The sequence below is a fragment of the Nasonia vitripennis genome, chromosome 5 (assembly GCF_009193385.2).
Source record: "Nasonia vitripennis strain AsymCx chromosome 5, Nvit_psr_1.1, whole genome shotgun sequence".
Lineage (NCBI taxonomy): Eukaryota > Metazoa > Arthropoda > Insecta > Hymenoptera > Pteromalidae > Nasonia > Nasonia vitripennis.
Window position 1 is genome coordinate 1595049 of NC_045761.1, and position 25848 is coordinate 1620896.

At 44.8% G+C, this 25848-nt stretch overlaps 4 protein-coding genes across 4 annotated transcripts; all 4 read right to left on the reverse strand.

Moving 5' to 3' along the window:
• Positions 1 to 471: 471 nt before the first annotated feature.
• On the reverse strand, positions 472 to 4054 carry LOC100122755 (sodium-coupled monocarboxylate transporter 2-like). Its single transcript, XM_008203640.4, has 8 exons — positions 3717 to 4054; positions 3042 to 3387; positions 2804 to 2958; positions 2578 to 2718; positions 2393 to 2501; positions 2102 to 2323; positions 701 to 1209; positions 472 to 620 (listed from the first exon to the last, which is right to left on the reverse strand). The coding sequence occupies exons 1-8, from the start codon at positions 3929 to 3931 to the stop codon at positions 527 to 529; spliced, it is 1791 nt and encodes a 596-aa protein (XP_008201862.1). The 5' UTR covers positions 3932 to 4054; the 3' UTR covers positions 472 to 526.
• Positions 4055 to 4451: 397 nt separating this feature from the next.
• Positions 4452 to 10123, reverse strand: LOC100122764. The gene is made up of 16 exons (XM_001606314.6): positions 9840 to 10123; positions 9420 to 9765; positions 9176 to 9330; positions 8955 to 9095; positions 8757 to 8865; positions 8465 to 8686; positions 7896 to 8395; positions 7761 to 7810; positions 6703 to 6967; positions 6266 to 6611; positions 6029 to 6183; positions 5806 to 5946; positions 5630 to 5738; positions 5334 to 5555; positions 4764 to 5263; positions 4452 to 4616 (listed from the first exon to the last, which is right to left on the reverse strand). The coding sequence occupies exons 1-16, from the start codon at positions 10013 to 10015 to the stop codon at positions 4547 to 4549; spliced, it is 3507 nt and encodes a 1168-aa protein (XP_001606364.2). The 5' UTR covers positions 10016 to 10123; the 3' UTR covers positions 4452 to 4546.
• Positions 10124 to 10731: 608 nt separating this feature from the next.
• Positions 10732 to 14115, reverse strand: LOC100122782 (sodium-coupled monocarboxylate transporter 2-like). The gene is made up of 8 exons (XM_001606335.4): positions 13728 to 14115; positions 13310 to 13655; positions 13089 to 13243; positions 12867 to 13007; positions 12698 to 12806; positions 12390 to 12611; positions 11531 to 12030; positions 10732 to 11240 (listed from the first exon to the last, which is right to left on the reverse strand). The coding sequence occupies exons 1-8, from the start codon at positions 13937 to 13939 to the stop codon at positions 11108 to 11110; spliced, it is 1818 nt and encodes a 605-aa protein (XP_001606385.1). The 5' UTR covers positions 13940 to 14115; the 3' UTR covers positions 10732 to 11107.
• A 55-nt stretch (positions 14116 to 14170) lies between these two features.
• On the reverse strand, positions 14171 to 24668 carry LOC100679626. Its single transcript, XM_003425276.4, has 5 exons — positions 24248 to 24668; positions 20101 to 20230; positions 18118 to 18349; positions 17563 to 17988; positions 14171 to 16716 (listed from the first exon to the last, which is right to left on the reverse strand). Exons 1-5 carry the CDS (start codon positions 24330 to 24332, stop codon positions 15553 to 15555), a joined length of 2037 nt encoding a protein of 678 aa, XP_003425324.2. The 5' UTR covers positions 24333 to 24668; the 3' UTR covers positions 14171 to 15552.
• Between the last annotated feature and the right edge of the window lie 1180 nt (positions 24669 to 25848).

Here is a 25848-nt window from a genome sequence, read left to right on the forward strand (position 1 = left end):
GCGACAGTGATGAATTGATTAAAACGGCTCTCGCAGTCGAGGCATGCGCGCGTACAGAGTCGTTTAATTATCTAGTAAATTGCACAATCAGCCCGTAGAATACCGTAGGTAAATTACTCCAACTCCTGCAGCTCTCTAGCTGTATCTCGAAATCCTGCTGCGCCTGCGTAAGGTCTGATCGATAACGCGTTCGCGCGCAGCTGCTGCGTATATGCTGCTCTTTTCTCTCTATTTTCGTGTGTCGGTTCGTACGTATGTATGAGCGTGAGTGTACGTCGAGTGAGATTGTGCTGGTGCGCGCGAATGTAGGTTGCTCTCCGAATCCACTGTGGGGGTGATGAGGAGCTTCGCGGATGGCTGATTTATGCGAGACTTCGGATCTGACGCGAGAATTGAGATGCATGAGAGGGAGAGACGAGTGGATTGCGGAATATTTTCGCGTGCTGTTTACCTGAAATAACAACTTGGATATTTCTGTGTTTTCCAACTAGAGTATATTGAGCTAAATAAAGATTAATAATTAACATTATGAAGAAGCCTCTGCTGTCTCCGTGTTCGACGTTTTGTTTGTGAAAGTATCGGTTGACAGTTCTATGGAGAAATCCTTTGGCGGTAAATATCTAAAAAGACAATCCGAGTTATTATGAAATCGAAATAAATCATCGCTGAAAAATCAAGTCGTCAAAGCAAAATCACGGACCCACGAATAACCGGCGAAACGTAATCGGGATTGATCTTGCTCATCTTGTCCGTTTCCCCGGTCAGGTAACTAACGGCACTCGCCACAACGACGGTAATAACACTGCCAATGAGCGTGAAGTATAATATAGCAATTTGAAAGAGCAGCATGGGCTCTTCCTCTGGTTCGAGGGGCGGCAGGGTGGTCGCCTCATGCTGGGACACTGTCTCATTCAGAGGATAGGGACAATGCTCGACGGAGGTAGGCAGACTAGAGTTGCGAATACGCTTGTGGGCCACGTTCCATTGGGTGCCACCTACGAGCCAGCACATGGCTATGAGGGAGACACAGGCGCCGCTGATGGCACCTCTCCTGCCGACCCACGGACACAACATACCCAGGATGAAGAGTCCCAAGAGCGGACCCTCGGTGGCACTGTTCAAACCGTACGCTAGCTCGAACACTGTGCCCAGGCGCTCGATTATGAAGATCAGGCCGATCGTGACCAGGCCCATGCTTGCGGACATTACCTGGAATTTTTTAATTTTTAATTCTTGTGTATAAGCAGGTTTCGGGAGAATGAGATGTTAATGTGTTTGCTTTACGATGCGCGATACGCTTTTCCGAGGGCGAGTCAATGTGGGCGGCGTTTTCAAAAAGAAATTACGTCTTTATCCTGCGGGATTCTGGCTTTTCTTTAGCGGGGGAAAGCAGCTTACGGAGTAATCCCTTTTTACGCTGACGAGACACTAAGTCTGTGTGGTTTACCTCAGCGGCATACTGAAAAGCTCCTTTTTAGGAATCACGGGCACAAAATGAATTACATTATCGTTTATAATTAGTTAATCGTGAAAATTAATACTGGATTTGTTATAACCCTGGTAGAAACAGTATCCAAGTTATTTGGAAGTTCCGAGGTTGTCAATCTCAGAACTTGGTAGTTTTCTTTGTCAGTTTTTGTTACAAGATATAACGCTTTTAAATGTTTTTGTCGCAATAATACGACAGAGGTGCACGTGGTTAATGGCAATTCAAGGTTAGAATTGGAAAAGCATTACTAGCAGGCTTGTATTCAAGTTTTTTTTAATTTTTTTTTTTTTAATAAGTATATAGAATAATGATTTGCATTCGAAAAATCTTCCGAAAAATTTCGAGCGACCGGGGACTCGAACCCGAGCCCTGCGCAAGGATAGTCGCGCACCTTAGCCAACCGAGCCAAGTAAACGTTGTCATTTGACCAACTATCTTGGGCATTACTTTTCAAAAACAGCTCGATCTAAGAACTGCCAAAGAACTAGGATAAAAAGCGTTACATCTTGTAACAAGAACTGACAAAGAAAACTACCAAGTTCTTAGCTTTTTCACCATTTTAAATCGGCCAATTTCTATCAGGGAAATAGTGATATGAAAATTTACTCAAACCTTCATAATGTTGGCGGCTCTAGCATCTTTCTCTGGTCCATCAGCAATCAAGCGATCGATAAAGTTCTCGTAAATAGTTCCAGAAAGCGTATTTAGACTGGCGCTCATGGTGGATAAAGCAGAGCTCACGAGGCCAGCAAGGAATATACCCGGGAGGCCGAAAACATGCCCGGCAATGTCCATTACGTAGTACGGCAGAGTCTGGTCGCTTTGTTTCACTAACTTTAATTATAAATTTGGTCAATGAGACGTAAATAATTGTTATAATCTTATTTAAAAAACCATGTATACCTGTGCTTTATAGGGGTCACAATTATGATAGCGGGCGTACATTATTATTCCAACATAGACGCACGCAACTTGTAATGTGGCCCAACCAAACGACGTCAGTATTATAGCTCTAAATCAAATTAATAAGGTAGTAATTTTTCATCTAACAATCGACATGGGGTATTTTAATTTAGTGTGGAAATTACTTTCTTACGTCGGACTCCTTTTCAATAGCTAAATATCTCTGAATGTATTTTTGTCCCAAGCCGAATCGACTCAGCATCGTAAATGTCATGCCAATGGACATTGCCCAGAATGTATTTCTATCGAAAGGACTTGGGTTGAAGCTAGAACGTGATAATGAGAAAAATAAAGCGAAAACAATGATTTTTAAGATTCAAGTTAAAATACAAAATTGAAATGGCAACTTACTCGAAAAATTTTATTCGCCCCCCTTTTTCGGCTATTTTCCATGCTTCTTCTATACCACCTACTGCAATTACACCCAGTACTAAGATAGTGGCTAAGCCGCTGACTGTAAAAATGAACTGCAACGTATCAGTCCACACGACTGCTTTGACACCACCCTAAAATAAAGTTATTTGATAAATAGCATTTCCATAGCTTGCACGTTTTATATTTGGCTTTGTAAAAAATTTTTGGCGCTTACCAAGGTCGTATAAGTGATGCATATAATGCACAAAAATGGTGTTATTAGGTGCATATCGAAACCAGTAACTTGCGAAAATGCAAGCGCAGGTGTATAGATAACGATGGGAATGTACACCAGTAAAGAAATAGTATAAAGAGCAGCAGCAAACGTTCTGACGGTTTTGGAAAATCTCAATTCTAGATACTCGTGGCAACTGCAGACCTGCAGCTGATGAAAAACCGGCATCGTGACATAGGCAGAAGTCATGCCTATCAAGAGGGCTGCAATTGTCGCCACAAAGTATTGGCTGCCATGCAAATAGACTTCGGTCGGCACACCCAAAAATGTGATTCCTGATAAAAAACTTGTGAAAAAACGCTTAAATAATCAAGACAATTTTTCTTTTAGATTCATCAAGAATGAATGGAAATTTTGATTAATCTTGCCAGCAAACAGCTCGCTCATTTATTAATCTTTATTTTCAAAATTCTTACAACAGAATCGTAGGATTTCAAGCTACCTATTGCACTGATAAGGATATGTAGAGCATACTGTTATTTACGATAATTTTTAAAATAAAAATCCTGAATTCTTGCAATTTTCACTAATTGAAGAAATTTAAAAAAATCAGATTTTTATTTAAAGAATCGTCATTTAATATGCGCTATAGGAATGCTAAATTTAAGTACTCACCTTGCCAGAATACTGATTGCAACGGGAATATAATGCATGTGTTTACCGCCGTATAGATATTCGGAAGTACTATTTTGTTTACTGAATATAGCAAAGTAAAGTCCAATCAAAAGGCTAACTCCAAGCAATATGCCAAACAAACAGTAATCCGACCAACCAAAAATTAACTGCCTCATTTCTACGGTAGGAGCCAAAGTTGTCATAACAGCCTTCATTTTGAAGACAATTTTTAAATTAAAGAGCTTCAAAAATGTTCGTTTTCAATCACAGAACTGACACTATTTGTAAAGACGTGCAAAAGTGAGAAACTGAAATGTCAATGTCGACGGCAGCAATGCTCATTAGCTCCTATGCAGTGATAAGACTATTTATAAAGTCCATAAAATTGGATTACATAAACAAACAAAAGAATTGCGAATCAGACGCAAAATTCGATCTTCATGTTCCGTAATTTCTTAAGCTGTGCTTTCAAGTGTTTTTAACACAACACGTAAAATTTTGTTTAAGTATTTCGATTTTTCTATCTCAGAGATAAGTTTTCGAAATACTTATCTAGCAATGATACTGATCACCACAGAAAATAAGTTATCCCGCTAAAGAGATAGTTGAAAAAGTACTTATTGACAAGAGGCTAACTGGGAAAAGGATTGCAGCTATGTGAAGAAATACTATTTTCATTACTGACAAATAAAAATAGTAAGTATAACAAAATTTTGAACACGCAAACTTAATTTCTAGAATGTGTTAAATAAATATTATTTAATTTTCGTTTTAATACTGATTTAACAAATACAACGCTTATGTGAATTATTTGTGAATTTCTATCTTGATTATTTTTGGTTGTTTTCTTGTTGTATTTCCTTTAGAGACACCTCCACATACTGCTTTTTCGGTAAGAACCTATAAATTATTCACATGAAAATTGGAATCTTATTCAGGTATATACATATACAATATAAACTGGTCTCAAAATGTATCACTCTTTTATAGAAAAACATTTCCATGCAAAATGCTGTTTTATAATAAACGATTAACTGTACTGCATACCTTCTTAAAAATGGCGCAATGTGCCTGGGATCAACTTTCGATGAATCAGACTCACTAATAATAAGACTAATGATAGATCCGACGATCACAGTAGTAAGTGTTCCCGTCAATATGAGGTAAAGAAATGATAACTTGAAGATTAACATTGGCTCGTCCTCAGGTGATAAAGGAGATGGTGTCGTACTTTGAAGTAATGTGTTGTTTAGCGGAAAGGGACAATTTTCAATAGAGGTGGGTAGATGAGCCTGCTGTATGCGCTTGTTGTAGATGTGCCACTGAGTGCCTCCGACAATCCAAGACATGACTGCGATAGAGCTACACCCGCCAGAAATCGCGCCTTTTTTGCCGACCCATGGCATAAACATACCGAGAATAAAAAGTCCAAGGAGTGGACCATCAACGACTGTACTCAAACTATTAGCCATTTCAAAAATAGTACCAAGATGCTCGATTACGAAAATCATAGCAATTGTAATCAGGCCAATGATGAATGACGTGACCTGTAAATCAAATTAAATAGAAATTTTCTGATTCACTGTGCTTGCGATCACATGTATTTCATTTACCTACCTTCATAATATTAGCTGATTTAGCATCTTTCCTGGGACTTTCCTGAATCCATTGATCGATAAAATCTTCATAAATGATTCCTGAAAGAGAGTTAAGACTAGCACTCATTGTCGATAATGCTGAGCTGACGAGACCAGCGAGAAAAACTCCAGATAAACCTGGAATATTTTTAGCGACGTCCATTACATAATATGGCAAGGTTTGATCGTCACGATTGACCAACTAAAAATAATTTTTTTTTAATTATATGATGCGGAAAGCGTATAAATATTTTGCATTAAGTCAAAAAATTTTACCTTAGCAGTTAAAGGATCACAGTCATGATATTTAGAATATACTATTAAACCCGTCACAACGCAGCAGAGTTGTAATGATACCCATCCGCATCCCATAAAAAATACAGCTCTAAAATAACGTTGAAATCAATATACTTTATACATGAGTTAATACATGAAACGAAAGGCATAAATACTTTTTAATGTCAGCTTCTTTTTCAATGGATAAAAATCTTTGAACAAACTTTTGCCCTATGGTAAAACGACTAATATTACCAAAGAATGTACCAATCGTCATACTCCAAAACGTGGTTCGTATAAATGGGCTCGGATTCATACTGTAAAAAAGAGCAATCCAAAATGACTTCAATCATAAGTTACAGCACCCACGCATAGAATAAGTTAAAATTGTATATTTACTCAAAAATGTCTAGTCTTCCACCTTCTTTTGAAATTCTCCAAACTTCTGAAAAACCACCTACAGCCATCACGCCCATCGTCAAAACAGTAAACAAACCTCCGATAGTGAAAAATAATTGGATTGTATCAGTCCAAACAACTGCTTTGACTCCGCCCTTTTATGATTGTATACATTAAAAATATAACACACTTTTTAAGTATAATAGTAACATCATTATATTTGAATTCAATTTTTACCATGGTTGTATACGTTATGCAAACAAGGCTGAAGATTGGTGTTATCACGTGAACGCTATATCCTGTAACTTGAGAAAAAGCTAGTGCCGGGACGTAAATTACTATCGGTATATATAACATCAGTGATATGACGTAGAGAAACGATGCCAATGATCGAATATTCTTCGAAAATCGTAGTTCCAAATACTCATAACTACTAGCAACTTGAAGATCGTAAAATATCGGCATAAAAATATATGCTGTAACAGTACAGCAAATAATGGCTGGTATTCCAGTCAGGGAATAGTATGCACCATGAAAATAAACTTCTGTAGGGATTCCAAGAAAGGTTATACCCGATAATAAGCTGTATCAATTTAATATATCATTATTCAATTTATTATTCAGCAATCAGAAATAGTAATTTGAAATTGTTATAAATAATTAACAGTGCTCACCTTGCGAGCATACTCATGGCGACAGGTAAGTATGACATCGTTTTACCACCAAATAGATACTCTTTTGCACTGTCTTGTTTACTAAAGAATCCAAAATAAATACCAATGAGCAAACTGACACCAAGCAAACCAACAAACAACACATAATCGGTCCATCCAAATGTTAATTGTTTGATGCCATAGGTAAAACTTGATTCTGTAGTAAAAGTGTCCATTTTCTTGACGAATAATGAGATCGACGCGTGAAAAAATGAATGTAGATGCAGTCAGCAGGCGATGAACAGATACAATGATTGTTCAAAGCCGTACATGAGCTCCTTTAGATAGGAATGTTTATTTGGTGATAATAAAATAAAAAATCACTGATAGTAAACACGTTGAACTCAATCAGCCAAATTTATTATTAATCACTCAAATTATCTATAAATCATAAGTGCAGCTCTTTTATACTCTCTCACGAGTTTTTTTATCTGTAATAGAATATATTTCGAATTTAATTTAAATTTCACTGAGTTTTATAACGATGTACACTTTTCTAATCAATTTTTTATACTGAAGCCTGTAACTGAATTATATTTTAAAAGTACATGCATTTTTATAATTTATGCTGCTATGAACATTTCTTATCAAAAAGTATATAATCTAATGATTATAGCATCTTCCGTAGTACTGTAAGAAAAAAAATAAAATATGCAAAAACGGATGTCTTACGAATGCGAATTGACGTCATTATTTCTATGTTCATAAATATAAATAGAAAAATAGATAGTAGAAAATTACTACTTTGTTAAGCAATCGTATGTTATACGTATGGATCTTGAACAGCTATAACTAGTCGAAATTAACACTTCATCCCAACCAGCGCAACAGTAGTCAAGTCCTATTTATTTATATTCGGTGTATTATTATTAAACATTGTTTTAATACGTTTTATAAATAAATCGTAATTATTCTAATACATATGAGATCAAATGAATAGTGGTTTACAAACAATAGGTATAGCTATTGCATTTTTGAAATTGAATTTCACGATGCAATATTTTTAGTGTCATTATTACTATGTATATCCTTGAGAGGTACTTCAGTGTACTTCTTTTTCGGTAGGAACCTAAAATACCGTAATAATTGGTTTACTACTTGACAGTATAAATTCGTATGAATTTATTATTATTAATATCCAAAAGATTACAAACCTGTGAAGAAGAGGTGATATATAGTCAGGATTCACACTTGCAGGATCCATCTCTTTTGCAAAATAACTTGTGACTACTCCGACAATTATTCCAAATAAACTTCCTGTCAACGTAAAATACAATACTGAAATCCGGAAAAGAAAAAATGGCTCATCTTCCGGATTTAGAGGTGGACGATATGTTGTTGTACTGATAGTGTGATTCAATTCATAAGGACAACCTTCCGTAGACGTCGGAAGATGTGGAAAGTGCAATCTCTTGTTAATCAAGTGCCACTGTGAAACACCAACCTGCCATAGTGAGAATATCAAAGAACTGTAACCTCCCACTAAAGCACCCTTCTTGCCAACCCATGGCATCAGCATTCCCAACACGAAAAGACACAAAATTGGCGAATCGAGTATACTTCCGATGGTGAAAATCATATTGTATATTGTTCCCAATTGTTCCATCACAAAGACTAATCCAATCGCCATTATGCCGACGATGATAACACAGACCTGTTGATATTCGAATTTTATGACGTGTATATGATTTTCAGTATTCCATATCTGTAATAGATTTCAAACCTTCATGATATTAGCAGCCCTGGCTTCTTGCTTTGGACTTTCGGGCAGCCAGTTTTTGATAAAGTCATCGTAGATCATGCCAGCAAGGGTGTTTAAGCAAGCACTCATAGTTGACAGCGAAGAACTGACAAGTCCAGCTAAGAAAATGCCTGGAAGACCTGGTATAAATCCTGCTACATCCATGACGAAGTATATAACATTTTGATCACTTCTCTCTACAAGCTGTACAAAATTTATATAGCAGTTAGGATATAGTCTTGCGATTCATGTGGTTCTGCATGTAAATTCTTACGTTAGCCTTGAAGGGATCGCAATCGTGATATTTCGCGTATATTGTCAGTCCAATCAATGAGCATAACAGCATTATGACTATCCAGCCAAAAATCATTATCCAAATTGCTCTAAAAGAATAAAAGTTCATTAGTATTAGAATGCCTTACAATACAAGAATCTACAACCATAAAGATATAGACAATGGCATGATAATGACTTTTTAGCTTCTCCAATAGTGCGCACGGATAAAAATTTCTGGACAAACTTCTGTCCAACGCTGAACCGACTGACACAGGACGTAATCAAACCTACTTGAATCGCCCAAAATGTATTTCTTTTGTACATATTCGGAGACATACTAAAATAAAAGAGAAATTTTAATAAGTTACTTGAGAATGATTCTTTTTTCTAGCAATAATGAGATAATAATTTGTATACTCGAAAGCGTGCGTTCGACCTCCTTCACTTGCGATTCGCCATACTTCTGAAACTCCGCTAACCGAGCTCAATCCAATGCCAAGAATTGCAAATACACCAATTAAAGTGAAAATGAATTGGAAAGTATCTGTCCATATTACTGCTTTTACGCCACCCTATAATGAAAATAATATTCGTTGATTACACGATGTTTCAATAGTTGAAAGATTGATCATTCATTCATCAAATTATTTATCGTACGTACCATACTCGTGTACGTTATGCATATAATCGTTAAAATGGGTGTGATTGCGTGAACACTGTATCCGGTAACTTGAGAAAAAGCCAGAGCAGGCACATATATTATAATCGAAGTTAATGCTAATAAACCAATGAGATAGGTCATTGATGACAATTTCCGAACGTCTTTGGAAAAACGCAGTTCTAGATACTCGTTAGTGCATGAAAGCTGAAGTTTGAAAAAAATTGGCAAAAAGACATATATGGTTATTATGCCGGTAATGAGTGCGCCAATAAATGCAGTTGTATAAGATGTTCCATACAGATAAATTTCTGCCGGTAATCCTAAAAATGTGATTCCCGATAAAAAGCTGAAAAATAGGTATGACATAAACTTGCGAAACGGTGATTTATCGTAAAAAACGCGTGCATTAATCATATTTACCTGGACAATAAACTAACTGCTACGGGAAAATATCCCATCTTTTTACCTCCATATAAGTATTCGTTTGTTGTATCTTGTTTACTAAAGAAACCAAAATACACACCAATCACCAAACTAATGCCTAGTAAGATTCCGAATACGACATAATCTGTCCAATGAAAAGTAAGTTCTAACATTTTTGAAACTTTTGTTAAATTAAGTTAAATAATCAAACAAATTTGTCTGGTATTTTCATTACATTGAATAATCACTGATGTACATGATTTGAAAGTCTGATTCTCAATGATCGGGAGTCTTGAGTGTACAAAAGATATGAAATAATCTCTTGATTATAAGATAGGTAATATCAATTCAACACGTGTCAGTTAAATTTTTTATATGAAAAAATACTAAATGTATTTGCATTTCAAACGTAAGATCGGTATTTTTACTGCATTCATAAGACTGCAAGAGTATGATATGCATTTTTAATAAAGAAGTAAGATATAACAGGGGATGCTAATACACATCATTTTCTATTCAAATTTTCGATTTCACTAATTAAATTGTATGCATGAGATGTTTTGTATTAAATTTCCATTGATGAATTTAATTGATAGTTTTATATACAATTTTTCATAAAGTTTTACTACATGCGTCTGCACAAGAAAATAAATAAAAATACAATGACGTTAGGTGCCGGAAGCTCTCTTACATTTACATCGTCTTAACTTTTAACTTAACCTTTATTGCCATCAGATTAAAGTGTGTTAAATTATCACATTTAACTTTTATTGAGGTATAAATCAGCGATTGCATTGTCACATATACCAAGACCGACGATAAACTCTAGTAGCAAAATCCCCTCCTTCGTTTGCCATACGTGCTCTGGCGTTTCAGCTAAGATGTGACACGAACACAGCCAATGTAAGTATCTCGAATCTCAAGGCACATATGTTAAAAGACCCTCTTTATTTGATTTATTCCATATCCCTTTCACGCATTCTCACATTTTTCACTTCCTATAGTACATAGTTTGTGGCGTTATAACAAGGGACGTTAAAATGCTACTTCAAGGAGGAGTTTCTCAACAACAACAGATATACGTTTATTTAGAAAAATACTTTAATTAGAGCATGGTTAGTATTACACAAGATTGTTGATTAGACGGATTTATCAGTCTTATATATAAGAAATTCTCTACGATATGTATGCACCTGGTGCACAACTTGAATTGAGTTTCGAAATCGTTCGCGTTTTAATCGTTTCGAAATTAATGATTTTTAAAATCATAACCGCGTGATCGTAGCGGTTTGAGAAAGCATCTTTTTGGAATCCATCATCTGCATTTCTTTCTCGGTTATTTTGTCACCGGAAATTTCTTTCAGCGGCACTTCCGCATACTTCTTTTTCGGGAGAAATCTGCAAGGCAAAACGTATAATTAGATTTGTGCAGACGATGAGTGATTAAAAAAGTTTCCACTGCAAATTCGCATATCCAATAATAATCCATGAATATTTTAATAATGCATGAACGACATCCACTGCAGTGTATATCTGAAGTATTCAATTAGCAACAAATATGAATATTGCAATATGGGGTCGATAAGAAGTAATCGTAATTAAATCTGTACAGTGGACACTCGGTATTTCTTAAAAAGCGTACAAGTGAAAGGCTTCTGTATATAGCTGTATTATGACAATACGAGTACCTCCTCATGAACGGCGTTATATGCTCGGAATCGACTTTGTCCGTATCGACCTCGCCTATGATAAAGCTGGTGGCAATGCCCGCGACAACAGTTATCAGCGTGCCGATTAGATTGAAGTGTATCATAGATATTCGGAAGAGGAAAAATGGCTCCTCGTCTTGACCAGTATCCTCGACTATGTTGATCGTCGCGTTCCCCGGAACGATCGAAGCCGGGCATGACTCGACGGAGGTGGGCAGGCCGACGCGCTTCACGCGCTTATTGTAGACGTTCCACTGGTTGCCAATGACGAGCCAGTGCATGAGTGCCAGGCCGACGAGGCAGCCGTACATGGCTCCTTTACGGCCCACCCAGGGGATCATCATGCCCATGACAAAGAGGCCCAGGAGCGGGCCCTCGACCACGCTCCTGATGCTCAGCGAGATCTCGAAGACCGTGCCCAGGTGCTGCACCACGAAGGTCATGCCCATGCCGAGCAGGCCGACGATCACGGCGATTATCTGCAGTCAGGAATGTTTGTTATCAGATCGGAGCTGCAGATTTTGTTCGACTACTTTAAATCAATTTTTATAATCAAATTGTCAAATCATCTCCTGCCTTGAAATTCGACCAACTTTTATTCGTTTCGTCATTGATGCAAGCACGCGCGGGCGGCCGAAAACCTCATCTCCCAGCCGTACCGGCGAAGGTCAGCTTGAACTGTTTCAGAATCGCAATTGGGTTCAGAAAAAAAACACGGCAGATAAGACGGCGCTCGGCGTCGCGATAATGAAAGCATGAATTAATCATTGGAAAAAAACCAACTACGCGATGAGCATCTAACGTCTATTTTGCAACATCATGCCGGTCATAAGCGCACCTTCATGATGGTCGTTGCTCGGACTTCTTTACCGGAGCTCTCGGGCAGCCAGTGATCAATGAAGTCGTCGTAAATCGTGCCCGCGAGCGTGTTCAGGGCGGCGCTCATCGTGGAAAGCGCACAGCTCACGAGACCAGCGAGAAAAACGCCCGGCAGACCGGACAGGTGGCCGGCGATGTCCATAACGTAGTACGGGAGAACCTGGTCGCTGCGCTTTACGATCTTCGAACAGATTCAATTGTCGGATTGATTGATTCCTTACAAGCAAGTTGCGCGATTTATATTACTGCGATTCGCTCGTCGTTTACCTTAGCTTTCAGCGGGTCGCAATCGTGGTAGTAAGCGTACATGGTCAGTCCGGTCAACGCACACGTGAACTTCATGATTATCATTCCAATGGCCAGTATGAATATAGCTCTGAAACAAGATCGTTTGCATTCGTGCTGGACAACAATAGGTCGTAGAATAAATTATTACTTTCTGACGTTCCTCTGTCTCGAGATCGACAGGAATCGCTGGACGCAGTTTTGGCTGACTCCGAAGTGGGAGATCAATAATACCGTGTGGCTTATGGTCATTCCCCAAAAGGACTTCCGCACGTAGAGGCTCGGACTCATACTGGAAGTGAATACGAGTACATGCTTAATCGTCGATACCTATACGAAGATCAATCAAGTTTCATTGTCAACAGCGACGCACTCGAAAATATCAGTTCTATTTCCCTCCTTCGCAATGGAGATGACCTGCCAAAATCCCCCCACCGAATTAACTCCAATGAAGAACACCGCGAGAAGTCCGCCCACCGTAAACACCAGCTGTATCGTGTCCGTCCATATCACTGCCTTGACTCCTCCCTGCGAACCGGTAAGCGATTTCGAAAATCTGCTGTGTATCTCAACAGCTCAACGAGTTAATCTTACGAGACTGGTGTAGACGATGCAGATGCAGCAGAGCACAGGGACGATGGCGTAAAGACTGTAGCCGGTGATTTGCGAGAAAGCCAGAGCCGGCGCGTAGACGACCAGCGGTATGTACATGACCAGCGAGATGATGTAGAGCATAGAGGCGAGCATGCGTATTTTCCGGCAGAACCGGACCTCCAGGTACTCGTACACACTGGCCAACTGGAGCTTGTAGAATACCGGCACGAAGATGTAGCTAGTTGCCGAGCAGGTCAGTACGATCGTGATGATGACGAGAAAGTACGCAGAGCCGTGCTGGTAGACCTCCGTTGGTACGCCTAGCAATGTGATGCCCGAGACGTGCCTTTGGAGTTTCGAGATCAAAAGTTTGCGGTCTACGAGGGCTTGACAATATCTCGGAAAAATGTATACTCACCCTGCCAGCATGCTGAAGGCAACGGGAACGAAACCCATGGTTTTACCCCCGAAAAGGTACTCATTGGTGCTGTTTTGCTTGCTGAAAAATCCGAAGTAGAGCCCGATCACGAGACTCAAGGCAATCAAGCTGCCGAACAGGGAGTAGTCTATCGCGCCCAGTGTCAACTCCTGAAACTCGAACATCGACCTCGACGTCACGTTCTCGGCCATTTTTATAATAGAAAGCTCTCGCTGCACAATGCACTTGTCGTTATTTCAGTGAAAGAATGTTCTCAAAGAGGTTAAAAAAGAATACGTCGCGTGAATCTGTACATATTCAGAGAGCTGACGAAGAGAACTGAGATATGATTCCAGATAAAGCCAAGGTGTGCGTGTGTGTCGGAGACAGTTGGGCCACTGAGATCTGGGGAAAATTTACAACACAAGAGACAAGGAATTTTTGTTTGCTCATGTGAGAGATTTTTTAATTCATTCAAGTGTATGCGACGGAGCCGCAAGTCGTACAAATGATATCAAAAGCTTAAATTAGGTGGATGTATATGTACAGGCTGTCTGCGCATCAGGCGTAAACATGAAAATCGGTATTTACAAACTGTGGTACAGTTGTGATCGGCGCGCCAATATTCTACTACTGTAAAGTTCAATTTTAGTTTTTATTTATTTGACACAGATTATGGAAGTAGTGTAAGTGGTAATCAGTATACACTATCGGCTCTTGGCACGCGCATTTGGGGGAGATACATAAATTTATTACGTTTACAATTTTGATAATCGAGATTGATACTTTTTCTCATTTTTCCTTATCCACTAACTTTCGATTCAAATTCGTACGTTTAAAATCGAACTTACACTTACACAATTATAACTATCGCGGCCGATCGCGAGCGTCACACTCGAGCGTCTCGTCCGCTTCTAATTTTGTCACTGGAAAAGCCCATCTCACACGACGGAGCCACTGAGGCTCTTATCGTCGAGTCTCCTTAAACCTAATTTTACAACTAAGTCGCATCACTCTTGAGATCTACTGCTCGTTAAGGTCACTGAACGATCGATTTCTCTCATATACAGGAGACGCGATCGTTGGCGACGTAATCTTCGGTATTTACAAGCGCGAGCGGCGTCGTGAGCGCGGATCAAAGTCGCCGCGGCGGCAGCGGCGCCCGCCTCGCTTTTTTCTTCTCTATATCCTTTCTCTCTTTCTCGCTTAAGCCTAAAAGATCACTGGTTGGCGTTCGTCCCTTCTTTCGAGTCTGGTTTCGAAAACTAGTTCTAATCTACGGTCTAGTCTAGTCCGGTATACGCAACTCCGCAGCGAGAGCTGCTCACGGCTATTTACATATTTACAGGATCCGATAGAGGGAATATATTATTTATACGAGGATTTATCACAGAGTCGCTCGCCGGATAGTGTAAGTTCCTTGCTCGGCTTTTTTCTTCGCCTCTCCTCGCTCGAGAGGAGTGAAATTGTTACTGCGTGAAAGCGCCTAATTAACGCGTTTAACGTTTCCACGGCGGCTTCTGCTCTTTGATGTCGCGCGGCGAGCTCGTGATTAAAAAGAGCGGCGCTAGCTTCAATTTGTTCATGTCAGATCGGGAGATAGGCTGATTTAAGAGTTTCTGGATGTGCGGAATAGTTGGGCCATTAGATTCTCGAATTCGCAGACGACTCCACTACCGGGGCGGACTCTGTGATCTATTTACACGATAATTTACTCCCATTTTGCTGATACAATCTAGATAGTCCTCGCAATAAAGCTAAGTAAAAACAAAACCAAAGCAAACTTAAAACTGTCATTGTCCGCGTTCGCACTTCACTCGGATCTTCAGCACCTGAGCCACGCGAGCACAAGCACCAGCATCGCTGTCCAGAAGCCGCCGGTCGCGCTTCTCGACGCCGAGTTGAACAGTATCCCGAACCTGAGTCCGACGCTCCTCCTGAGGTGGGACCTCAGCAGCGGGTTCTTCATGCTCGTCGGTCCGCACTGCATGAGCGGCGCGTCCCAGAGACTCTTGTCCCTGGATCCGAGGAGCAGCGTGTACTGGCCGTACCAGTCGACGCTGACCCTGGCCCTCAGTCCCAGGGTCGACGGGGCGTCCAGCGAGTGCGGTACGCAGCTAGCAGGCCAGCTGGCCAGCCGCGAGCTCTTGGGCGTGCCGTCGTGCAGAGCGGCACCGCAGCGGCGGGCCAGGTTGACATCGCCGGCGATTAGGATGCTCTCGGCGACGTGGAGGTCGAGCTCGGTGGTGCCGGTCGGCGTGACGGACTGGAGCGGCCGCTTGGTCGTCTCCTCGCGGCGCTGGTTGCCGCGCAGCATCGCCGCGAACGACTCGGCCATCGAGGGCTGGGCGCTCTGCAGCAGCTGCCGGTAGTAGTCGACCTCGTCGACGCTGCGCTTGTCTCGGGGTAACTCGTTGTTGCCCACGACCGGGACCGGAAACACGCTGGGATCTATCTCGTCGGGACTGACTTTCCCGCGGTGCAGAGCCTCGCGGATCTCCTCGGAGGACGGCGGCCTCAGGTGCTGCCGGCTCTTCTCCTCAGTGTAGATGTCGTACAGGTCCTTGGCTAGCTTGTCGGTGAGCCACTCGGCGACGGACTTTTTGCTCCTCTCGGCGTCTCGGTCAGCCTGACGCTTGCTGCGGGAGAGGACTTCCATCTCGAGGAGGTCGTTGTCGTCGTTGCCGACGTCCACGTCGTGGCGACGATGGCGACGCGCTCGCTGGACGTAGCTGCCGGCCGCGGTGATGCCGTAGAGGAAGTTGTTGCAGCGCGAGTCGCTGAAGTAGTCCCAGCGGCCGGTCCAGAGCTTGTCGCCGGCGTAGATGCGGAGTTGACGCCGGAGCCAGACGCCGCCGGGGTGGCTCTCGCAGGAGGGACTGATCCAGGATCCGCCGATCAGCGCCGGCAAAGCGACGACCTCGTGGAGCAGCGGTGGGCTGTTCTCCGTGCCGCGGGAGATCGCGCCGCATATCGGGCAGTTGTGGATCTGGAAATTCAAAGATTTTCGATCGTTTAGAATACTTTCACGAACAAGTGTGCGCTGAACTCGTATGGGAGCCAGTCGAGTGCATGCGCGCGGGGGAATTAATAACGCGCGGTGGAATAGAATAGTCGGAAGATTGATGAGAGCTGTACGAGCGCCGCGCTGACCTATTGTTCTTTCATTTCAAGATCCCTATCGACTTAAAATTCTTAGATGAATATTCCGGAGCACGTGGATGAATTGATAAAATCTGAAAGTTCACGAGTCACACAGACGTCTCCAGCTCCCCCCGATCCCTTTTTCCTCGCTCGAGATCGATCGACTTTAAACTATACGGATCTCGGGTACAGTTAGCGCGTCGTGCTCCTCGAAGAAGTTCAAATCTCACGATGCGTCTCCATCGTAAAGATTCCACGTGAGTCCGCACGAATTCGAGAGAAGCGTAATAAATTCCTCAGTTTCGCCATCGGCTCCCGTTACGGAAAAGCTCCAGCTGCGAAGGACTGCACTACATAACGTTGCGAGTTTCCAGTTACCGCGTGGAAAAGAAACACCGCGCGCGGTCCTTTTTCTCGACGAAAGAAAACTCCGCGCGCGTAAAAAAAATGCCGAACATATGGACCGAAGCCAAACAGAGGCTTTCGGAAGGCGAGACGTCGACGCGGCGCCATATGGGGCTTTTCCACACCGGCGGGCGTGAACCAATATTTTCACAAGCCGCGACGAACTAATCTTCGGCGATTTGTTCGATGATTAAGTCGAAAGCAAACAGTCTGTTTACAGTCGCCTCGACTTCCAGGGAATGCACATCGAACCGATAAGGAAAGAAAATAACAAGAAAATACTCACGGTATCGGTTCGCAGAAGCGCGGTGGGCTGGAGCGAAGTCGGTCTGTGCGACCTTTTGGACGCCTGGTCGGGAGGCAATTCACCCAGGAACAGCTCGACCCTGGGCTTTTCGCTGCCACCGAAGGCGGCCGATCGGAAACCGGTGGGTCTGCTCTGCACCCGCAGCAGCTTCAGCTCGTCGAAGTCGATCCCCAGAGGCGAGAGACAGTCGACGCTCCTGCTGACCTCGAGCGAACGTCGCTGCTGGGGCTGCTGGTGCTGGTGGTGTCCGCTGTTGCCGTGCAGCGAGTTGAACCTCGGGGCTGCGTGCCAGGTCAGTGGTCCTCTCTCGGGGGCGCGCTCGTAGATCAGCTGAGCCATGTAGGGCCGCCAGCGCGGCTGAGGACCGCACGACACGTTCACGCGGTGGCTCAATTTGTGCGCGACCTGTTGGCAGATCGGTACACGGGATTATTAGCATATCGTATGCAAATGACTCAAAAGAGAGAACGACTGCGATAACGCAGCTCTTTATCATGTAGGTCGTAAAGAGAGTTGCGACGACGATGATCTCACCTGCCGATTAAGCGGCGAGACGTGTACGGTATCCAGCTGATAGCGCGCCTCGCTGGCGCCGGGTGCCGCGAGCGAGCTGCCGAGGATTTTGATTTGGCCTCGGGCAGTCACCGAGTGCGTCGCTATGCTGCACGATTCCTCGGCGTAGTAGTGTCTCATCAGCTGGAACGTGCCGTTCTCGAAGAATATGTACTTGCGGATGACGAACTCCGGTCCAGCTCGGATCTCGCACCTGAAAATCGAGCGATGTCGTTAATCATCTCGCTGCCACTGCTGTTTCTCAAAAGCGCTTTGTGCCTTCGAGATTCACGCGAAGAAAAAACCGGCAGCCGTATGTACGATAGAAGCCTCTCTGGCGCGTCATTGATTTCAACGCTAAAGTTACGCGCGCTCGGGAAGAAAAATCATCGATCACCCGAGAGCTTCTCTCCTCCGCCCCCCGGGACAGGCGACACTCGGAAAAACAGATCTCGGTACCATATACTTACGTATACGTATACGCATAGGAGCAAAGCCGAAGATTAAAAGACGGCGTCGGCAGGTCCCCGAGGGGCCGCGACGAAAAGCCGCGCGCTTTTCGAGGAAAGCCTGCAGCGCAGCTCTCCGTCAAAGAGCGTATTGTACTGCCGCAGCCTCCGTTTCTTCTTCGATTACCTGCTCCACACAGCGGAGGGACGGAAAATGCGTGTGTGAGGGAGAAAGAAGAAGAGAGAGAGAGAGAGGGAGTACGAGGCCGAAGGACGAGGGAAAAGGAAAAAAGGACGCGACTCGCGTCCTTCTCTCGCTTTCTACCTGGACCAGCTGAAACGTTCTCGGCCCATTGAGAGAGTCGCTCTCGCTTGGCCGCTTGTGTTTTCTAAATCGCTGTATGGGCGAGCGGCAGCGATGGGATAACTGTTGTTCTTGTTTTTCGGCGCTTTCGAAACTCTCTGCCGAGATGCACTGATTTTTTTTCGTCGCCATGCTGCATCTACTAGCTACCGATTCCGATAGCGATTTTTAATTATACACGCTGCGGTTGAACGAGTTTCGTAATATACTATTCCGAAGGAAAAAAACAGTCACGCGAGTGAGCACGGTAGCTACATTCGAAGAAGCCTCGAGGGTCGTATTTAAAGGCGGCATCAAAGTGCGCCGAATTTTATTTTTAAAAACGAGCGGTGCAGCGCTTCATAATAACGAGATAAATAACGCGCGCGGGAAAGAAAAGCCTAGAGATGTACTAGAGAAGGATCGTCTATCCCGACTCGACACATAATAGCCGGAGAGAATACGAAGCCGTATGGAGGAGAAACGAGAAAGAAGAGTCCATTTATCTCGCCGGCGCGTAGTGATTTTCCAAACTATACGAGCCGTACGAATAAATCGACGCTCAGCAGATGCAGCGGCTCACAATACCTCCGCTGTTCAATTAAATCGTCTCGCGTTATTTCGGACGACGACGACAACGACGACGACTCATTCGCCGGGACGTGGGACGAATGGGAATGTCGCGCTTTAGGCGATGCGCGTCAACTGGTAATCAGCTGCGCACGCGAACGGCGTGAATTCAAAATCGATTGTTCGGAGGCCCGTTTTTTGGTGGGTGTGAAGCGGCGACGCACTTCGAGTATTTTATGCGTCCGCGACGTTATCTTTACGATCGTCGAAAACATATAAGTTCGTCGATCGGAAAAGCGAGCTGCTTGTATTCACGACGATTGAGATTCATTTCGACGAGTCGGAATTGAGATTTACTTGTTGTAGAACGACAGTTTTATCAACGCAAAGGGGTGAAAAAAAGAATCGAAACCACTTTCAATTACAAGGTGTCAATAACATCTGGCCAATTCATTCCAATTGAGCGGAATGTCAAGAGCCCATTCGCTCGCGAGCTGCATACGCGCGCCTCGTCAATTTACGCTTAATATTCGACGCGCGAGTCTCGAGAGGCTAAAATTGAGCGGCGCTTCTTCGAAACGCGAAACTCCGGATTATACTCACTCTTGCGATATCCAAACAGCATGAAGTCTCGATGGAGATTCATCGACTACGGTCGCCCGGTCCTCGTTCATGATCTCCCGGACGGCGAAGTCGCACTGGTCCTCCTCGCCGGCGTCCCATAGTGCCTGGGCTGCAACAAGAAAAGAAGCGGGAAAGATGAGAATCGGCTTTTTACGCACTCTGCTACATCTAGACGCGCTCGAACGGAGGAATGCATAATCGCAGGCGCTCCTCGGCGACCTCCTTCCGAGAGATTTACGTCCCTTGATTTTTTCGGGGAGCAGTTGTCGTATTTGATTTCTCTCCCTCGCGCATACTTATAGGTGACGAATGGAGAGTTTCTTCTGATAAAGCGGTATGGGACATCTCGATTGAATAATAATTCGAGGCTGATTAGCGACTGAGTGACAAGGCGAGGCTTTTTCTACGAGCTGGAGCTCGTAAGGTATCGTGCTTTATGAACAGTTCGACTTTTTCCCCCGATGATAAGTGTCCCCTATTTCACGCTAACTCGACAGTTCGCCCAGGCGTAATTCAAACCGGAGTATAGGACTCGCTGACGATGGAAATTAACCGATTTCACTGGTCCAACGAAACGCGCGCGTAGCTCCTTCCCTCCGGAGATAAATAGACAGCGGGCCGAGAAGACGGGATGCTGCAGGTAAAAATCTTTCAGGCCACCCGCTGAGCCCCGGGTGATTTAGGAACCCGACGGCAAATTCGTCCGGATAAATGCCTCGGCTATATTGGATTATCGTCACGAGCTGCAGCCCTTGCGCTTTCGCACACACTGCGTTTCCCCGCACACAGGGCGACGATTCTCTCGCGCGTTTGCATACCTACAGCGACTTTGTTCGCTTTTTCCGGAAATTCGGGGCCTTTTTGTGCCGAGGCGACACGGGAGCAAAGCGGTCCAGCGTGGATAATCAATTCCCGAGCGGTTCAGGTGCGCGGCTTTTGAAAATGGGGTGAAAAGGGAGAAAGAGAGCGGGGACGACGCGCTCTCCACAGGGATAGGTTGACTCTTCACGCTCGGTTTAATCGAATTGACAGACTGTGCAGGGCCCATACACTGTGTCCTAAGAATGTACTCTCGCGCGAGAGCAAATTTCGATAAAACTGAAATAATGTCGAGGGAGAGCTGCGCTATACACTATACAAACGCGCGCATCGGTTCCATACACATTCGATCTGTATTATATTACGGCTGCGTGAATCAATCGCATCGAGAGATCCATTGAAACGATTTCCTCCTAATGGCTTTGTAATACACATACGCGGAGCCAGCGGCGATTGGATATCGAAGCGAGAAAGATCGGGATTGATCGGCAGCTTTTTTGTCCCGAGAGCTGAATAAGACAGGGAGACTTTATTGCGGCGAGACGAACAAAGCCGTCGTCCTCGTCGTCTCCGTGCATACAACGGTATTAGTGGATTTGAAAGAGAAAAAACACGCGAGCATTGTCCGCGAGTCCGCCGATTTTCACCTGAGAAAATAGGGGAATTCTTAGGGTGTAATTACGCGTTAGATTTCAAAGCCCCGAGTATACGCATAGACGACATAGCAGGGAAAACAGTGAGTCTGCGGCTGCCCGACTGTGTTTACCTTCGCGGTCTCGCACAAAGAAGAGAGAGGGCACTCGAATTCAAATTTATTCCGCCAGCTTGGCCGAAAAAAGAAAATATCCGCGCCTATCACAATAAAATCGCTCAGCTCGCTTGGATTATTTTTCGTCCATCCCTTAACAACAAACGCGAGCGTTTTTAAAATAACGATAACATAGAGGCTTGGATTTTTTACCGCGCGCCACGTCAGAAAAAATATTCCGAGAACCATTAAAGACCGCAGAAGTTTCTCGCGCCGGCGGCGGTTAATCGAGCCCTCGTTTGCAAGAGTAAAGAAAAAAAGGAAGAACCTAAGCAAACTCTAGGGGCTTCGTGCCAAATGATTTGGCATCTCGTTAAGAGGCATTAAAGCTCTGCATCGGCGCGGCTCTCTCTCTCTCGAGTGTCGCATGCGAACATGTGCCCGGCTCTCGGATCCCATATGGCGCTCGACTCGAGTGTCCCAGCTCGCATCGGCGCTGCAGGAATGCCCGAAAAACACTCGAGCGTTTCTGGAATTACGCATGTGTATACGAGAGGGGCCAACAGCGTTTGGGCGGAGGTCGACAAATCTCCGCTCTCGATGGGAAGGAAGTGTGACGCGCTGATGTCGCTGCAGCGCGCGGTGGGCGGGTGTGTGCCCTCTTTTTTTCGCCGTTGACGGGGGAGGAGGAGGGCGAAGGTTACGGAGTGAATTATGCGCGTGAGACTTGTCGCGCGGATTTTCGGAGCCGCTGACTAATAGATCCTGTGAACCGCTTCGCAGGATTTTTCAATCGTTCAGTCGTCGTCGTCGCTTGTGAGCTAAACGGAAATCTTAGAGGAATGCGCGTGCATTAAGTATACGACATAAGTGACAAGGATCTCCCGAGCACCGCCGCGTGACGATGACAATCTCCAGGAAAAGAGGAGAGAGAGAGAGAGAGAGAGAGAGAGAGAGTCGAATCGGCGACTTCCCTAGAAAAATCACGGATTCAGATCCATAAATATGGAATTAAAATTCAGCGGGGAGCGGCGTTTATACGTATACAGCACGCGCGAGCGCGAGTTCTCGAGAAAAATAAAAGGAGCCGCAGATCGACCTCGAGATTGCGGGGCCGACGCCGCAGCCGAGAATCCCGTGGACAAAAAGCATAAAATCGACGACGCCGGCCCGAAAAGAGCAGGCGATAATCCGCCTCTCTCTCGTTCGTATACCGCTCGCGCGAGCGTGCAAGAGAGAGAGAGAGAGAGAGAGAGAGAGAGAGAGAGAGAGAGAGAGAGAGAGAGAGAGCTGATAGCAGCTTGAATTACGAGCTTGCGGCGCGCGCAAAAGGAACCGCGGCAAGTCGCGCGCAACGAATTTCGAGAGTGAGAGAGATGCTACGAGTCGATAGGGAAAACACCTCGGTATTTACTTCCCACGACTGCTTAATATTCGATCGCTGCCGTTTTCCTAATTTTTTCTCGCCTAACCGTTTTGTAATTCTATCAGGAGACGCACGCGCTCCGTGGAATGTCTGTGTGTTGAGTTCAAAGGATGCCGTGCTATTGTCAGCGAGGTTATACTTTCGGTACACACTCGTTAGGAAGAACTTCTTCGAGTATCCTCGCTATAACAGTACACGGTCATCGAGTGTGTTGTTTGATCGACGGGCCAGCCGCCTGTATAATCGATTCGAAATTTCAAGCTCAATCGATTAAACTCGATATCAATCACTCGACCGCCCCAACAATGCAAGAATAGAGTAGACACTTCGGTACTGTCCACAATCTCTCTCCTATCTCGGCTTTCATTCCTCGCCATCTCTCTCTCTCTCTCTCTCTCTCTCTCTCTCTCTCTCTCTCTCTCTCTCTCTCTCTCTCTCTCTCTCTCTCGAATTCCTTTTTTCCCGCTCTCGGCCGCTTTCCTCCATTGTCTCCCCCGAAGTGTGCAGTCGCGCACAACGGCGTACGTTTTATTGCTACGCTTTCGATTGGTATTCACCAGCCAAGTCCCGGGCGTCAACGGACGCGGGAAGTTATGCGCGATCGCGCATACATAAACATGCGCGAGCGCGCGGGGGAAAAGGCTCTGTACCTTATCGGAATTTTGCGAAATCAATCGGCACGATCTCTCTCTCTCTCTCTCTCTCTCTCTCTCTCTCTCACTCGAGTCCACGATGTTGCGCGGATTTAGCAACGAGCTTTTTTTCACTCTCCTCGTCGCCGCCGCGATTTTTATTGGCTAGAAAGTTTTGGGTTAAATCATCTTTATGCAGATTCGTTTTAGTGCCGCGCGGTAAATCATCTGCGCAAGAGAGAAGACACCGGCGTGTGAGAAGAGATACGCTTAATATACTTCTGGTCAGCTGTATTTAGTCACGCGCAGCGAAAATATACGCCTCTTGGGTTACGAAAACAGCTGATTAGCCTCCTTTCGGTTATACGCTCCTCGTTGCAAATGAACGATTCCGATGTACAATGTATTGGGATGGCATTCGATCTGCGCTGAGAATCCGGTTGCGCGCGCAAACATCCGGCGTGTATCCGGTCTAGATAAAAAAAGGAATCTTAAACTCACCAGTGCCGATGAGGCTGCACAGGAGGACGGCGGCGGCGACAACGAGGATCTTCTGCTTCATCCTTTCACAGCGAGCTACTCCCATCTCGCTCGCTTCGGCTGCGCTAAACGAGTGTAGTAAGTGTACTGGATCAAAGACGGCGGCTCCTCGCTCCGCGGGAACAAAACGCTCTGGTCGCTGCGTCGCGCGCAATAAAAAACAGAACAGATCAGCACATATACGTCGTAGCGGCAGCGGCGGTAATCGTCCCGGCGGCACCAGTCATCTTCCTGCGCCTCGCTTTCCCCGTTACAAGTGTATACTAAAAACAGTTCGAGTTCAAAGCGGCGGCGGCGGCGGCGAGTCAAAAGCGCGCGCCCGATCTCTCTCCTCTCGTTCCTTCTTCTCTCTTTCTCTCTGCTTCCACCACTACGATCAACACGCGACTCGTCCCTCGGCCGAGCTACCCTCGGGCCTTTATAGCCACGTGCCCCACTCCTGCGGCTTTTCCTTCTCTCTCTCTCGCTCCCGACGAATAGTCGTCTGTCTCTCTCTCTCTCTCTCTCTCTCTCTTGCGCGATGCTTCTCTCTCGGCTTCGAGCGAAAGAGAGATGGGCGACCTATGCGGACCCCGAAAATCGAAAGTTTCTTTTCGGGCTACTCGATCCATGGAAATAACAACGCCGAGGCGTCCACGTGCGCTCGGGCCCCGCTGAGAGGGTTCGCCGAGGAGCTGCATATCCGCGAGCTGCGCGCTCGCGTAGATTTATGTAACGGCGAATTTTGAATTTTTTATGCTGTATATAAACCGACCTTTTATTGGGGAGAATTGTTTGTTTTTCGTTTACTCCCGGCCGCCGGCCGAATATCGCGTAATATGCAAAGGACGTTGAGATACTACGGGGTGTCGGCCGGCAGTTTTTTCGACGTCGTTTTTCGGGATCGCGAGAGTCTGTGTAAACATAGGCCCCGGACACAAATGCTTCTTGATATACGATAGCTCCCGAGGACTTTATGATTTTTGGACTGTGTGTGTTTTATGCTGCGTTGGTGCGATAATTTTATGGAGTCGGGGAGTTTGTATCCTTTATTATCTCAGGGATTTGTCGAAGTCAAGCAGATGCATCGCGAAATATTCCCATCGAGAAGCAACCAAAACAAAAAATTCTCCCGGACGCTTCCCCCGCAATCTAAATCACGTCCGACAATAACGTCCCACCGCGAGCGGCGTAAACAACTGTGGGAAAGACGAGTTTCAAATTGACCCAAAAAAGTGTGTCCCCCGCGCAAAAAGGTCCGGAAAAAGCGCGCGAGACACCGAGAGCTTGCGAGGAGAATACGAGCTGTACGGAGCGTCGCACGATCTCTCCTCTCTTTTCTTCGAGCGACTGTATCCAGCAGGTTCCCGCTGCGAAGGCACATCCGCGCGCCTAGATTCATAAACCCCCGTCGCGCCTCAGTCAGTCTATCGCGTATAGAGAGAGAGAGAGAGAGAGAGAGAGAGAGAGAGAGAGAGAGAGAGAGAGAGAGAGAGAGAGAGAGAGAGAGAGAGAGAGAGAGACGGAGGAGAATCCATTTCTCTGACTCCGAGACGTCCTCGACCTCTTGACGGAAAAATCCC

Bases quoted from the DNA above. Each gene is read 5' to 3' on its own strand.
- LOC100679626 (XM_003425276.4), bottom strand. From the start codon at position 24,332: ATGGGAGTAGCTCGCTGTGAAAGGATGAAGCAGAAGATCCTCGTTGTC. The intron at 18,350-20,100 runs GTGAGTATAATC...CTCGATTTTCAG, and splicing joins GCTGTTTGGATATCGCAAGA to GTGCGAGATCCGAGCTGGAC. The intron at 16,717-17,562 runs GTGAGTATTTTC...TTGAATTTCCAG, and splicing joins CGCTTCTGCGAACCGATACC to ATCCACAACTGCCCGATATG.
- LOC100122755 (XM_008203640.4), bottom strand. From the start codon at position 3,931: ATGAAGGCTGTTATGACAACTTTGGCTCCTACCGTAGAAATGAGGCAG. The intron at 2,324-2,392 runs GTATACATGGTT...TTATAATTAAAG, and splicing joins GTGACCCCTATAAAGCACAG to TTAGTGAAACAAAGCGACCA. The intron at 621-700 runs GTCCGTGATTTT...TTGTCTTTTTAG, and splicing joins GTTTCGCCGGTTATTCGTGG to ATATTTACCGCCAAAGGATT.
- LOC100122782 (XM_001606335.4), bottom strand. From the start codon at position 13,939: ATGGCCGAGAACGTGACGTCGAGGTCGATGTTCGAGTTTCAGGAGTTG. The intron at 12,807-12,866 runs GTAATAATTTAT...ATCTTGTTTCAG, and splicing joins AGACAGAGGAACGTCAGAAA to AGCTATATTCATACTGGCCA. The intron at 11,241-11,530 runs GTACTCGTATTG...TTTGCCTTGCAG, and splicing joins ATAACGCCGTTCATGAGGAG to ATTTCTCCCGAAAAAGAAGT.
- LOC100122764 (XM_001606314.6), bottom strand. From the start codon at position 10,015: ATGTTAGAACTTACTTTTCATTGGACAGATTATGTCGTATTCGGAATC. The intron at 9,096-9,175 runs GTATACAAATTA...CTTTTATTTTAG, and splicing joins GGTCGAACGCACGCTTTCGA to TATGTCTCCGAATATGTACA. The intron at 5,739-5,805 runs GTATTTATGCCT...ACGTTATTTTAG, and splicing joins AAAGAAGCTGACATTAAAAA to AGCTGTATTTTTTATGGGAT.